The sequence below is a fragment of the Tripterygium wilfordii genome, chromosome 22, assembly GCF_013401445.1.
Source record: "Tripterygium wilfordii isolate XIE 37 chromosome 22, ASM1340144v1, whole genome shotgun sequence".
Classification (NCBI taxonomy): domain Eukaryota; kingdom Viridiplantae; phylum Streptophyta; class Magnoliopsida; order Celastrales; family Celastraceae; genus Tripterygium; species Tripterygium wilfordii.
Window position 1 is genome coordinate 6,464,349 of NC_052253.1, and position 15,754 is coordinate 6,480,102.

At 35.2% G+C, this 15,754-nt stretch overlaps 2 protein-coding genes across 4 annotated transcripts; one reads left to right on the plus strand and one right to left on the minus strand.

Annotated features, from left to right (window-relative positions):
- The first annotated feature begins 189 nt into the window (after positions 1 to 189).
- LOC119991797 (UPF0496 protein At4g34320-like) lies at positions 190 to 2,257 on the plus strand. The gene has a single exon (XM_038838270.1). It carries the CDS (start codon positions 908 to 910, stop codon positions 2,030 to 2,032), a length of 1,125 nt encoding a protein of 374 aa, XP_038694198.1. The 5' UTR covers positions 190 to 907; the 3' UTR covers positions 2,033 to 2,257.
- Positions 2,258 to 2,748: 491 nt separating this feature from the next.
- On the minus strand, positions 2,749 to 6,850 carry LOC119991796 (probable 1-acyl-sn-glycerol-3-phosphate acyltransferase 5). 3 transcript variants are annotated; one of them, XM_038838269.1, is made up of 6 exons: positions 6,654 to 6,850; positions 5,568 to 5,716; positions 4,847 to 5,424; positions 4,488 to 4,618; positions 3,110 to 3,310; positions 2,749 to 2,920 (listed from the first exon to the last, which is right to left on the minus strand). In XM_038838269.1, exons 2-6 carry the CDS (start codon positions 5,676 to 5,678, stop codon positions 2,883 to 2,885), a joined length of 1,059 nt encoding a protein of 352 aa, XP_038694197.1. In that variant the 5' UTR covers positions 5,679 to 5,716; positions 6,654 to 6,850; the 3' UTR covers positions 2,749 to 2,882. The 3 variants fall into 3 exon arrangements, with proteins under 3 accessions (XP_038694197.1, XP_038694195.1, XP_038694194.1); XM_038838267.1 differs by adding an exon at positions 5,848 to 5,992 and having other exon boundaries at positions 2,749 to 3,310; positions 6,654 to 6,848; XM_038838266.1 differs by having other exon boundaries at positions 2,749 to 3,310; positions 6,654 to 6,848.
- Positions 6,851 to 15,754: the final 8,904 nt, after the last annotated feature.

The following is a 15,754-nucleotide window of genomic DNA, read 5'->3' on the forward strand; positions in this document are numbered from 1 at the left end:
AGAAAATTGTTGATAAATTTGACCACTATCTTTGACTTTTAAGGTATTTTAGTAATCTTAACGCAAAACCACAACAGCTTTTTGACCTACAGCTCACTTTCTTTTGACCTTTACCTTTCCTTTTGACAATCTTACTCGACACAACACAAATCATTCATCGTTCATGAACACCCAAACAAAACCAAACCTAGCTTTTATTTATTCATCTCTTAAAATTATTACACACTAAAAAACCACCTAGTCTTGGAACCCAAGTTTCTGTTGTCTCCATATACATTTCACTCTCTCTCTCAAATGTATGGCCACAAGAATGAACAACTCTCTCTCTCTTGTTTGGCAACCCTTTGCTTTGCGCGTTAAAACTGAACAGGAAGAGTTTTTCTAGAGAGAGAAACAAACCTATACATATAAACATATTGCTTGCTTGCTTGTTCCCGTGTTCTCTTTCTCTCTCTTTATTGATCTTACTATGCGTGCAAGCTATTACCAAACCTCTCCAAAGCAGGGCAGCAGAGGCTCATTTTCTTGGTCCTTAACGGTTCTAACTCTCTTTAAGCTTCTTCATTCCTCATTCACCCCTACTTCTCTTTGCTTTACATGAAGACAAAACTCCCAAATCATCACCTCCCCCCTTGTTTTTTTTATAATCACTAATTCTGTTTTGTCAAACTTGTACTACTCCTCTATCTGCGTCTTTCTTAATCTCTGGTTCCTTGTTTGTTTTAAAAGCCTTCAATATCTGGTGCATATTCATTCATGCTGATCTATTATGACAATAGGAATTCCTAATCTCAGAATATTCTGTTGAAATCTTGGATTTGGTGTAGTGGTTTTGAAGGCTCTGATTGAATCTTGGGTTTTGTTTTTTTTTTTTTTTCTTGCTTTTGTTTGGATCTGAATTGAAGCCATGGGAGGGCATATGAGCAAGAACAAGGCTGCAGAAGCTTCATCTGCTATGAGTCTCAACAATAATTTGCAGTACTCAACTGAATTGAGCTCCTATGAGGCTGCCTGCAGGCTCGACGAGGACTTGCAGTCCTTCGACAACAACCTCCAAGCGCGCACCAATCATGTCATCAACACTCTGGCTGTTGGTGCTGAGGTTAGAGCACTTTCATTTGATTCCTTGAAGGAAGTTACAGGGTGCCTTCTAGAGATGAATCAAGAGGTTGTTAAGGTTATTTTGGAATGCAAGAACGACATATGGAAGAGCCAAGAATTGTTCGAGCTTGTCGAAGAGTACTTTGAGAATAGCTTGCAGACTCTAGATTTCTGTACAGTATTGGAGAAGTGCCTAAAGCGAACTCGTGATAATCAATTGCTAATTCTTGTAGCATTGCAGCAATTCGAAGAGGAAAGTGAAGCTGGAGGGATAAAGTATGTGAAGACTCTAGAGGAATTTAAGAATTTCAAGGCAGCTGGTGACCCTTTCGATGAAGAGTTCTTTCATATCTTTCAATCTGTTTATAAGCAGCAGATGTTGATGCTTGAGAAACTGCAGCTTAAAAAGAACAAGCTTGACAAGAAGCTCAAGTACATTCATGCCTGGAGGAAAGTTTCAAGTATGATATTTGTTGCAACTTTTGCTGCTGTACTAATTTGCTCTGTCGTGGCGACAGCTATGGCTGCACCGCCTGTGGCAGCAGCACTTGCAGCAGCAACTTCTATTCCATTGGGTTCAATGGGGAAATGGATTGATTCTCTATGGAGAAACTATGAGAATGTATTGAAGGGGCAGAAGGAGGTGATTACTTCAATGCAAGCAGGATCATATGTTGCTATTAAGGACTTGGACAACATTCGGGTTCTGATTGATCGATTGGAGATTGAAATTGAAGCATTAATGGTAAACGTGGATTTCGCGATTGAAAAAGAAGCTGTGAAGATTGCAATAGAGGAGATTAAGAAGAAGCTGGGAGTGTTTATGAAGAATGTTGAGGAGCTGGGAGTACATGCTGATATGTGCAGCCGGGATATCAGAAGGGCTAGGACTGTAGTTCTACAGAGGATCATAAGACATCCCAATCACTGAAAAGGATGTGCCTCCAGTTACCTTCAACTGGTGACCACTGGTTTGTTATTTTTAAGGACTTGTCTGATCTTGTGTTATAATGATTAATTCCTTTATTTGTTGTATTTAGGACCCCCAGTGATGGGATCCATGTTTTTAGAAGTTGATTTAAAACTTTGTACTTCATTTCACCATTTTGTTTTTTATTTTTAGACAAAAGAATGGACTTCTTTTGAATTTCTATTTTGACTACGTATGGATATCTTTATCAATTGACCAGTGAACAGAAGCAAAGCCTATGTCTTTTTACCATGTTAAGACTATAAGATGTTTCTAAAACTACACTCTGAAAACCTCCCAGATTACTACCCAGTTTGACAGATAAAAAAGGATCCATTTCAAAACTTATCCAGATTTTTAGTGGCTGAAGGGACAAGGCCTGAAGGACATACCATCAAACCAAGCCATTATGTGGCAGGGACTCTTTTGAGTTCTTTGCATGAATTTCTTACTTTCTATTTTCTTCTGTTGTCCTATTCATCTCTCTAGGATTACTGAATGTAGCTGTTTCTCTATCAATTTACCCCTTCAACGGTCCTCTAACAACCAAATTTTGCATACAAATTTTTTTTACCCCTGGAGCATAGAGCTTTAATGTAGTAACTGATGATAATGACAACTCAATATATCATGAAAAAAAGACAATCTTTAGAAATCATACCACAAATAACTGGATGACGCCAAAGAACATAAGACTTTTCAGCTGTTTACATGCATCAATAGTGAACATCTTATTCATAAGTTGCTGTTTATTTAAAGTTTTTAAACACTTGCCTTAAAATTTAAAAACTCAAACGTGAACTTCCAAGTTCTAACCTTTCACAGCTTTCTCCAAGTGTAGAAGTGGCACTGGATGAAAATTAAAATAGGTTGCAGATGCCAGGTATGAACACGACAAAGACACGAAAATCTTAAACCAAATGGATGAGAAAAAAGTTAAAAACATGCATGTGCCAATCAAGATAGTTACTGCAGCAAAATTAACAAGGCACTTTACTGTAGAGAGATCCCTTTCTGTTCCTTGGTGAGGAAACTGACCTTGAGAAGAAAAATCAGATAGTAACTGATCCTTTAGCTGGAATCTTTCTATCAACCAAGCAGCGGCTTTCTCTTCAGATAATGGGATATTATCAAGTGTTATACGCTGAACGTGAATATGGACTTCAGAAGGCTCCACCCCAAAGACATTGTCCAGAAAAGTTGGGCACCGATGCTTGTACCCAATGGTCACATCATAAACTGCAGCGAGTACAAAATAAAGCGTCAGGAAGATGAAGAGTAAGTGAGGGAATTACCAGAATAGTGTCAAAGTTTTGAAAAAATAGTTTTGTAAGTTGATTTGAACAATCTGATTTCATAGTGTTAGTAACTGGTAGTAAAAAATCTAATTAATCAATATGCCACTTAGATAAAATGATTAATGGACAAGTAAGCCTCGGTTAAATTTTCATCCTATTGGATACCACAGTAGCTTCAGTCTCTTCCATATGAAAAATTCAAGTATGTGCCCGATGGAAGGATTTTGGTAAGTCTGCTGCCTGTCTCCTATGTAGGCAAATAGCATAACCTTCCAGCTTTTGACAACCATAGACAGGAAATGCAGCCTTCATTTCATCTGAATGGGATTACGACTCCTCCCAAGATTTACTTTGCCCTTAAAATGTATGATTTTTAAACTTCCACTGGCAGCAAGCTAGCAACTAATATCAACTGGGCAACGAATTTTGAAGTCAAACAAGTATTATTAGAGGTTTTAACAACGAAAACGAAGTATTTAAGAAACCAAGAATGAAAATTTAATAAGTCTCTTTTCACAGACTAGTAAGAAACAACAATAAAAGGGGTCAAATAAAGGTTTCAACCATTAACCATACAAGAGCAAGGGCCCTTGACGGTAATGAAGTACAGACAATTGGTAAAGCCCAAATACAATTTGAATAGCATAAATGGGGAAATTTATCAATTTATAAGTGGTGTGAGATCTTGTTGTCTTCCTCGGAATAAGCTGCATTGTATGAGTACTAGTTGTATGAGTCCTAGATGACATGGCCCCAATCTATGAGTTCTAGTTGTTGCTCTTCAAGGAGCATCTGTTATAGTCATAGTTGTTTGAGTGCACTGAAAGTTCTATTGTTGACATGGTCCCAATGAAGGAGAAATTTATTTGGTCATTCCAGAAGGAAAACACTGTTTCTTACTCTATTAAAGGCCTCCATCCCACACCCAAAAATAATCATAAAAAGAAAGAAGGTTTTTCAGAATAAGACTTGCAGTGCATAGCAGGTATATTCTACATCATTTGCACGATTATATTTCAAATTTTGAAATGTATTTAAAAGACGAACTGCCATGGACATTTAAAGAAGCATATTCAAAAGTCAAAACATTAAAGCAGTGCAGAAAAGAAGAAGGCAACCTGCATCCAGAGAGCCTCTCAAATCTTCCAAGCAGGCACAGAAACCCTTTCTTTTTGGAAGCAAAACATTTTTCAGTATAGGTAATCCATTCTCAGCTGCATACTTTTGACTTTGCAAGCACTTTTGCTCACTACAGCCAAAAGAAACAAGGAAATTAATAACTGAAAGCATAAAAAATGTTATGCAGGAAGCAAGATTACTTTCATGGCCCATTGCTGAATAAGATTCACATAGGCAGGAAACCTACCTGTGCATACTTGTAGCGAACTACCAGGAAAAAAATAACATGTATTTAAAAGGATGTATAGTGAACACTGAACAGAAGGAATACAGAAAGAAGTGGCAGAAAATTTTTTACGTGAAATCAGTTCCTTCTGGGAAAAGAGCAAGCCAAATTGAATCACGGGGGTCTTTGAAAGTCGAAAGAGTTTGGTGCATCCTTGCTTCATCAATTTCCCACTTTCTTTCCACTGAGATGAATTCTAATATATGGAACCCCCATCCAAATATAGGTAATTTCATCAAACTGCTCTTGAGGACATACTTTATGTATCCCAGGCATCCTTTTCGCCATGCAAGGTCCCACAAGTACATCCAGTCTACTTCAGTTCTGTGGTTTGCAATAAGCAAAACACGTTCCTCTGCAGGAACAGTTTCCCCTGAAAAAATGACTTTAGTTTTGTTTATCTTTTCAAATAGAGAAGGCCACAAACCTAGCCAAGCACCAAAGAAAAAGGATGTTGCTCTCCTGCTGTAATGTATGCTGAAAAGCCGCAATATGACAGCAGTTACAAAGCCAACATATACTAGCATAAAGAATACTGTGGAAAGCAGCACTAATAGGCATATCAGACCCCTAACAGCTCGCACAGGGCTCAACAGATAGCGGCTTCTGTCATTTGAACTTTTAGCTCCTCTAACTTCCATGACTGCAACCTAATGAAAATCACCAACTCAGAAAACACTAGGCTAACCCCCTGAGATATTAATCCTGCTTAATACCTCCCACAAGGTCCTTGTGTAAAAAATTTAAGTTTAGAACAGGCTCCGAGAGATAAGAGACAAGTTTGCTACATTACATAGTCCAGTTTTAGATTCCAAGTTGAGGCCCAGCACCAACTGGAAGATAACACCATTTGAAAAGGATAATCAATTATTAATGCAGCAATTTCACAGCACCATAGAAGCATCACAAAAAGCTACAGCTGGATGATTTATAATATTTATCCTGCAGAAACAAAGTCATATAAAGATTCAATTTTCAATTTTAACAAAAGGAGTCAGTAAAGAAGGACATTTGTGGAAAGAATGGCTGTAAAGATAACAGCGGTATGATTTGCGAAATTAAGATGCCCTAACCAGCAGAAAGCAAAATCAAAATGTGCAAAAGTGCAAATTGTTTCCAGTATGGCAGTATGTAACAAGGTTGAATTACTGCTGCTACAAGGTTTATAGTAGGAGCACCAAATGACAATGGCACAAATTTTCCTTAGTCAATTTATTCCTGCAAGAGATCACCAGTAGCCATCACACTCTTCAGAAAGACATTTAAGTAAATCAAACCACTCTGTATAATTTAGACGGCTCCTCAATTAACACAAGTGGAAATACACCAAATATCCTTGCTTATATTCAGGAGTCCTACATCTATACATGCTAGCAACAAATTACACAGACTTTTTTTAGTAACTGAGAATGACATCATACAAGCTTGCACTTTGGACAAATCACACGCATATGCATATGTATATGTATATATACATATACCTTTTCAAATGCACATAACAAATTACATTAAAATCCTAGTCCATTAGTCGTTCAATCAAATCCTGTATACAAGCTTGCTCAGCTGAGAATCACTTCATTTCTCATTATCAAATCCACAAGACGGCTAATCAATTAATTAACTAATAAGCAATAAGAACCACATACGCTAAGAAAACCACCACAACGGACATATCAGCATCAGTAGCCAAACAGTACTAAAAGAATCGCCATTACAAACATCGCAACAACGCATCCGATCAAATTTCAAATAAAAAAATTCCACGAAAAGAACACGAATGCAATCCAAAAGGGTGCTTTTCTCACATTTTCTCGGCAACCAAACAAAGCTCCGAACAAGCAAAAAAGAAACAGAAAAGGAGAAACGAAAGCAGTGTTACCTGTTCGCATCATTAGATATCGACAGTACAGTGAACTAGAGTCTGCAATGCTCCTCCGAACTGTGCCGCGAGAGTATGGTTATTGTAGGGAGAAGGAAAGGAAAATGGGCTGAGAAGTGGCTGAAATTACGAATTATGCCACTGCCCTCGAGATTCTTCTCTTTGGTTTGGGTGGGAAACATTAAAATGGAGAGTTTGGACAGCGTGTGAAGTGTGATCGCAATAACGGTGTTTGGCCGTTGTCGGAGCTTTGGACATGACGTTAGCATTTTCTCTGCCAAATCATAGCTCTGTTTGACATAGCGAAAATCTTGATTTTCAATGTTAACAGAAATGCTGTATGAAATATGCTGAGTTTAAAGCTGTGGAATATGTTGTGAGATATTTGGCGAACTAAAAATTGATGCTAGTGGAAAAGTTGTTGAATTAAAATATTATAATATTCGATTGTATAATTTTTATATCAAATTTTGTTATTAAATTTAATATAATAAATATAGTTTTGTTAATAAACTAATAAAATAATTTATTTTTATTAAATATTAAATATAATGATTTTATAATATTTTTTATTTTTATTAATCTTACATTATTTTAAGTATTATAACTGTTAAATATTAATAAATTGTTTTTATCATTAAATTAAATTTAATAAATATAATTTATTATTAAAAAAATTAAGTATATTAGAAAAGAATTTATATCACAACTCAAAATAATTTTATTAAGTAGAAAAATATATAATATTATAATATTAAGCAGAAACAGTGTATATATTATTTAAATTATGGGGTCCACATTAATTATTATAAAATTTAAAGATATAATCATTACATGGGTCCTACAATTAAAAAAATCAAAAAAATATAATATTTAGGCGGATCCACCTGAGAAGCTCCATGTTGGAGCTTCTCATATGGCAGCGGTTCCGCGACAACCCGTGCAGCGGAAATGATGAGAGCGGGATGAAGCGGATCCGCTGCACCAAACAGGCACCATGTATTTTATTTATTTTTTCTATAATAATGTAACCATTTTCTTTCTCTCTTTCTGCTCATATTTATGCTAGGCATATGTTTTTCTTGGTTCTCATTATTACATTACATTACATTGCATTATCATTTCTTTTATATTGTTTATATTCTTTTTTTCATTCTTAATTGTCTTCTCTTTGACCTTTATGTCTAACAATCACAAAATTTTCCCTTGGCTTTTATTAATGTTGGTGTTGATTTCTTATTCGAGTTTTTATCCCAAAAAGTTATGATCGGTTACATAAGTTTATAAGAAAAATAATGAGAATTTAATTTATGTCGGTGTTTATTTCTTTATATCCTTTTAATTTCCATTAAAAAATTGATTTCTACTGCTATTGTACACTCAAATTTCGGGGGCTTAAATTACTATGTGCGAACAAAAATATCACATTGGTTAAATATGTTATTGTACACTCAAAATTCGTGGGCTCAAATTATTGTGTGCGAACAAAAATACCATATTGGTTAAACATGGGAAGATGGTTGAGTATATAAAGTATGGACTATCTCCATTGGAATAAGACATTTTGGAGAGAAACCCAAAAACAAATCCACGCGGGCTTGGGCCCAAAACGGATAATATTATTCCAATATGGAGATGTGTGTGATCCATAGTCCTAATAAATGGTATCGAAGTCGGCCCCTAAACTTAGCCATGTGGATGAATCCGCGGATAACTTCACAAAGGTGGTGCCCTATTAGCTCGCGTGTCAATGTTTGCGGGATGCTGCTGACATTCTGAAGCTTAATGTAATGCGTGTGCCTCCAACACATGGAGTGGAGTAGTTGACCTCAGTTAAGCAAGACCCTTCCTAAGTGAGGAAGATGGATGGGCGGATATCGCTTGAGGGGAGGCATTATGGTCCTTTGTTCGTGGAGAGAATTGTTGTGTGCAAATAAAAATACCACATTGGTTAAATATGGGAAGATGGTTGATTATATAAAGTATGAACCATCTCCATTGAAATAAGGCCTTTTGGAGAGAAACCCATTGGGAATAGGGGTGAGGGTTTATTTAGAATTTAGGGTGGTGTAAGATACGAATGTAATTGTCTCTTCGAGATTTTATCTTAAAAATATATATATGTATTTTATCGAATGTTCCGTGATGGACACTCAAAGTTCTTTTTTTTGGAACAAACTAGAGTACATTTAATTGTCAAAGGGAATGAAGAGGGGATTGAGTATAAAAATGGGACAGTAACGAAATTGAAAATTAAAATGTCTTTTTGATTTGGATAGGAATGGGAATGAGAATACTGAATGGAACAATATTTGTACGTAGAAGTAAACTGAGTATTCTGTCGAGAATAAGCACTTTCATTCTCGCCCTTGAAAGAGTTTTTTAAACTCAGCAAATAGACTTCATTCTCGGGAATGGCCATTCAATTTCCAAGTCCTTGCAAAATTCGTTTATTTTTTTATTTTTTATTTTATAGACAAGTTGGGGAAGGGGATTTGAACCCATGACTTATTTTAGGTCAAGAGTCTTAGCATATGAGGCTTGGCCACTAGTCCAAGAATTACTTCCTTCAACGTTCATTAATTTAGTTCTCTAGGTTGGTGACAAGTTAATAATGTTCATAATGATTCAAGTAAGTTTAATTCTATTATATGTATCATTATTATCATTATGGCCGGTGTGCTTAGACATGTTAGTCTCGTGTGTGGTAAATTTTAAATTTGAAAGATGTAGGGTGTAACACAATGAAAAATATCATCACTATCATTCTAGTATGACTTCATTGAATTTCAAAGTTTATCTTTAGTGATAGTGAATTTCAAACTATGTCTTCCGCTCATGGATATCAGTCATCAAAATTTTGCAAAACACATTCAATCTATGTAATACTATAAAATAGGGGTATGAAATGGATATTATGAGAAAATTTGTGTTCTTAGTTTTTTGTGTGTGAAGAGTATCATATGAATTCATGCTTTTGAAAGGGGTAAGCATCACAAAAGCTCTTATACTTTACAAAACAGGTTAATTGAGCCCTCTTACTCTTTTTCGGGTTAAGCCCTCATACTTTGAAGAATGGGCTAAACAAGGCCCTCCTGCTTATTCTGTTACGGTAGCACTAGTCATACATAAAACAAACATCCATAAGTATACATAGATTTATGTGGCATGCCACATGGGACTTGACATGACAAATTCAAACCAAACAAAAATCAAGAAAAAAAAATGGGCGGGCTTCTCTCGCTTCTCTCACGTCTCTTTCACTTATCCCTCACTTATCTCACATCTCAGTCACTTCTCTCACATTTGTCTCACTTCTCTCACATCTCTCTAACTTCTCTCCCTTCTCTCCTTATTTCCATTCTCTCTCTCCAACCAATCTCCATCTGTAACCTTTCTCTCTCTCCAACCACTCTCCACCTACAACCTCTCTCTCTCTCTCTTCATCTTCAGCAGACGATGCCGTAGATCTGGTGACGAGGAAGATGATGACACTACTGTTAGATGGTGATGAGGAAGCCGTGGAGAAGCAATAGTGGAGGTTGGTGGTGGCCTTGAAGATTTATAAAGGTGAGACATTTTAAAGTAAGGGAAGAGAGTGTCAAATCTCTAAAAAAATTGATTCTTTTAGGATTATCATTGAGAAGAGTGAACGACCTTGATTTTGTTTAACAATTTTGATTTTGTTTGGGAATCGGTTTGTAAATTGAAGGCTATATATTGTGAAATTATAAACTGAAACAATGTAATTAAGACCTGTATAAAATGAGATAGTCATATCTTCATAACTTGATTTGTTTAGGCTTATGGGCCGCTACTGTTCTTTCTTGGTTGGTTGACCACTGTTCTTATTTGCGAGGGCGGCTTTAGCTACTACGCCTGCTGTTTAGAGTCTTCCATGTTGTGGGTTTGTTTGTTTGGGGTCTTCCATGTTGTGGCTTTGGTGTTTGGGGCCTTTCATGTTGTGGGAATAACTATCTTTGGTGCTTGTGTTGTTTTTGTCTTAGAGCTAGTTGGGGTGCTTTTCTCTTTCTCTGGACGTTCAAATCTCTATTCGAAGTGAATAATTACATTATTCTAATGCATAATTACATATAGATATGTTTTAATTACATTATTCCAATGTGTAATTACATTAATAATTTTTAATTACAAAACAACAGTGAAAATTGTATTATTCCAATGCGTAATTAAACGTTGATAATTTGTAATTACATTATAGTGGTTTAATTACATAGTTCACAATATATTGCTCTAACGTCATAATTAAAAATTATCTTCTCAAAATTATATAACAATATATTGAATCATCAAAAAGACTGAGTTCAAAACATACAAATATAAATGTGAAACCAATTTATTTTCTGTTTTGATGCACTTGACAATATATATGTAATTACATTGTTTGCAAGTGCAATTACACTAGAGAAATTTATAATTACACATCATATTTTCTTAATTATATATCATAAACAGTCTGGAGGATTACAAAATAACATGGGATAATTACATTATTTCAATTCGGAATAACACATTCATAATTTCTAATTACATTATTGTGGTCATATTTATACATGTGATATACATGTTGTCTTGGTTCTCGTGGATGAGAGAGAAAAAAAGTAAAAAAGTTCAGATTTTTCAAAACGCTGATCTAGGTAAGTATACATTTCTTACATGAATAAGACATAGGAGAGAGAACCTCCTCTGTATGAGCAAAAGGCAGCACACGAACCAATGCTTCTGTCTAATACCTACGTGGATATAATGTAATTACTTGAACACCTATATATCTATGTGGCAAGTGTATGTACACTTATGGACATTTAGTGTTCATTATGTTATAACAGTACTGAAGTGGCCGTTAAATTTATGCCATGTTTTTTTTTATGATTATTGACGTGGCATAACATGTGACATTGACCAATAAAATGATGATACATGTCATTTTGGAATTAATAATTAAAACATCAAAAAATCAAAAAAATCATAATCGTCTTCTCCAGTAAAGCTCCCATCTCCGACAAGATCACAAACCCAAAAATTTCACTACTACCTCTTACTCGACTCTCTCACTTGAAAAACTTCATATCTCGGCCTCTCTTCATTGCCCACAAACCCAGGTCACAAATCGATTCGACTTCAGTGGTTATTGGAGTCCTAACAATGTTCTTTCACCAACTCCCCAAAAGAAGCAAGAATCTGCAAGTATATGAACATTTCTAACCTTCTTTCTCCTCCATTATGTTGTCTCTCTTAGATCCACATAAAGATCCTAAATATTTTTCAATTTTCGATCACTCTATTATTGCTCTCTATCTTCCTTTTCTCTAATGAAGAGGAAATCCACTGTCAAGAGCTTGGAGAAAACGGTCCTATACTGCCCAGATTCACCTCATCAATCACTAGAGCTTGAAGAAAACTCAAACCCAAGATCTGGAGACCTACAAGAAGAAGAAGTGCGTGAAGAAAAAACCTACAAAATCTACATCTTCAACACCGACAAGATCTACATGCCTCTTTCCAAACCCCAATCCTCTCTCCCATCGAGATTGTTGTTGAGACTAGTCGCGTTTGTTTATGGTTCTTTTGGGACTAGCCACGTCACAAAGGATGATTGGACGACATATTTGCCATGTAGGTAGTGGCAGGGGCGGCCCTAGGGCTAGGCAAGCTGGACCGCAGCCCAGGTCCCTTGAAAATTTTAGGGCCCCTAATTTTTAATAATGTTAGTTATATATAGTAGTCCATTTATCCTCTCAGCCCATTTTAAAACCCCATATGTATTAGTTTATAAAGCTCATAAAGAAATAAAGAAAATTTGAGAAGTCGTGGCCCAACTAAAAAGGCCAATACCAGCCCATTAAAAAATGTTAATGTTAAAATCCACAAAAAGAGAATAAATTTTAAGGAAAAAATATCAAAAGGCCTCATTGGCTCATTCACTATTCCTTATTCCCTATTCTTCTCAGTTCTCGACTTCCAACTTCGCTTCATTTCTACTATCTACAGCAATTGAGCAATTATAATTATAATTATTTCTAAATCTTTGATTTTGCTAAGTTCTCTCATACATTGATTTGGTTTCCGTTTGGGATTTTGGAACTAGAAGGAGGAGGGGGCCTTGAGAGTTGCACTGTTGCAGGTAATATCTTTGGTCCACCATGTCGCAAAAAAGGTTAAATGGATTAGCTATGTTATCTATTGAGAGTGATTTGGCAGAAAAGGTTGATTATACTAATGTAATTAGTGATTTTGCATCTCAAAATGCTTGACGAGTTATATTTAAGTAATATATATTTTTTTAGAGTTAGACTCTTAAAAACTATATGAAAATTGCGACAAAAAAAATTTAGTGGGTCCCTTTTTAGAATTCGCCAGGGCCCCCGTAGACTCAGGTACGCACCTGGGTAGTGGTGAGCTTGGGTGAGAAGAGAGAGAGAGAGATGAGAGAAAAGAGGAATAAAGAGAGAATGATTGAGAGAGAAGAAAAGAGAGGTGCAAAAGTAAAAATGAAAATCCCTAGGAAAGAGAAGCGGGAAAACATTATGAGTCTGTTTGGAAAGGATTTTGAAAACAATTTTCTGTTTTAAAAAATTATTTTGGTTTTGAAAATTAATTTAGTTGTAGTTTGAAAGAAATAATTTTGAAAAATTGTAACTCATATTTGGTTTTCAAAAACCAGAAAATGAAAACAAAAAAAATAGTTTTGGACAATTTTCAACAAAAACACGCGAAATTATTTTGGAAACTGACGGGATGAATTTTTTGTAAAGACGCGTGCGTCTCCTCATTCAACCCTTCTCTCTCGTCTTTCTCTAACTCTAGCCGTCACGCGAGAAGTGTCTCTCCCTTTACCAGAGCTCTCAATTCAGGTACGAATCTTGCATCGTCGCTTCTTCTTTCCTCCATTTTGTCTACATCTCTGATTTTGAAAACTGACGGGATGAATTTTTTGTAAAGACGAGTGCGTCTCCTTATTCAACGCTTCTCTTTGTTCTCTCTCTAACCCTAGCCGCACGCAAGAAGTGCCTCTCCCCTTACCAGAGCCATCTTAATTCAAGTATGAATCTTGCATCTCTTCTTTTTCGTTCCTCCATTTTTTATACATCTATGATTCTTCTATCTTTCGGTTACTTCTCTTTGTCGATTTTTGGTTACGTCTTGCTGAATTCTAGTGGAGGTAGATGTTACTGGGTTTTTGTATAACTCATTTCCTTTGAATAGTTTTTTTGGCTTTATTATGTTGATTTGGTTTGGATTTTACTATGGTTTTAGGGTTTAGCCATTATCGTATATCTTTGCTCTGTATGTCTCGTACCTATAGAAAGTACTCTGTAATTATCTTCTTTGTTTGTATCACCAAAAGGAAGAGAAATACAGTTGTTAACATACTTGTCTAGGAATTAGCATATCCACCATATATGTTTCAGTCTGCTCAATGTTTTTTTCATGATTACTTCGTACTCTAATTTATTTATGTTCTATGTGCTATTAGTATAATTTTGAGTTAGCATCATTAGGGATCTTCTTAAGAGTGTGCCCAATTAGACATGTTTATTTAGTTATTATATGTTGTTATTGGCTAATCTCACCTGACATTGGGCATATACTGCTTTGTGTTTTTTGTGTGGTTACTTTGCATATGATCAATTAGATATGCTACGATACCGATTATATAAGTGGTTTTTTGGTTTGGTTGGTTTTGCTTCACACCATTAGGCATTAATGTTTGTGAGTGATTAGTTAATTCGTGGTGTTAAACTGAACTCTTACATATGCAAATATTATTATTGATATGGAGTCATCGCATAAGAATGCGGATGAAAATTCTTTGTGGAACACTGTCTTGGAGAAGTTATTTATTAATATTATGGTTGAGCAAGCTAGTAGAGGGAACATGAAGAATGGGGTCTTCCATAACAAGATTTGGAACGCAATACTGGTGGAAATTAATACGAAGACTGGCAGGACCTACACACTAAAACAAATAAAAGAAAATTTTCAACGGTTGAAGATGAGCACCGTGCTTTTTCAAATTTGCTCAACCATACTGGGTTTGGATGGAATCCAGGTACCATTACGGTTATGGCTGCGGAAGAAGTATGGGAAAATTATGTGAAGGTAAAATATGTATCATGCTTTAGTTAGTCTATGTTTCTTTGCTACTTCATTTTTTCACAACATGGTTACTTTATTTGCAACTTCATTTTATCTGTTTTATGGGTTTAGGGAACATATTATTAATTTCTTTGCTTTCACTTCATGGACTTGTATATGCATCTGTCTTATCCCCTATAACATATTTATTAGTTTCTTTGCTTTTTCTGTTTTCTGTCTTTTTCTATAATTGATTGTTTTGGAGCTTTTTGTAATGATCCTTCATATATGCAACCGTCAACTTCAAGCAGGGCAAACTCAAGCGGGGCAAACTCGAGCAACAATATTGCGAATGATCAAGGAGCTACTATCATGTCCCAATATTGTAAACACATATCTAATATGATGTGGATCGATCATTGTAATACATCAAATGATGAATAAAATAATGTAATCTATAGTCATAAAAAAATATCATTATAGTATGTATTTGTATTCTCTGTTTTAACAATATGCATCTATCCAAACAAATTTTCTGCTTCAATTTTTCAGAAATAGCATCTTCCAAATGGATTTTTGTGTTTTTTGTTTCCAAAACAAATTTTGAAAAACACAAACCAAATGAATTTTTTACAGTTTTTTATTTCTTAAAACTCTTTCAAAAAGCTAAATTCAAAATGATTTTAAAAATGAATTTACAAAAACATTTCCAAACACACTCTATACATCTATTTTGATTTTTTTTCATTTTAATCTAGGTGAAATATTGAGTTGACATGCCACCTAAATTATGGACATAAAACATTTTCATTTAAGTTTTATTAGATCCACTGTCTACGTAATAAACCACAAATCACAATTCATGTTGGTAAGCCCATGATAAATTACAAGCCCATGAATTTTTTGCTTTTGGAAAGCTTTAGTCACACACCATATTTTTATAAAGACACCCCTTGTTAACTGCACCAAATTTTTTTTTTAGATTTTTATAAAGACACCAA

What these genes read in the sequence shown, in the direction of transcription:
- LOC119991797 (XM_038838270.1), top strand. Translation starts at nt 908, where the DNA reads ATGGGAGGGCATATGAGCAAGAACAAGGCTGCAGAAGCTTCATCTGCT.
- LOC119991796 (XM_038838266.1), bottom strand. Translation starts at nt 5,678, where the DNA reads ATGCTTCTATGGTGCTGTGAAATTGCTGCATTAATAATTGATTATCCT. An exon ending in GGAATCTAAAACTGGACTAT is followed by an intron (nt 5,425 to 5,567) that starts GTAATGTAGCAA and finishes GATTTTCATTAG; the next exon opens with GTTGCAGTCATGGAAGTTAG. An exon ending in CCAGAAGGAACTGATTTCAC is followed by an intron (nt 4,619 to 4,846) that starts GTAAAAAATTTT and finishes TTTTGGCTGTAG; the next exon opens with TGAGCAAAAGTGCTTGCAAA.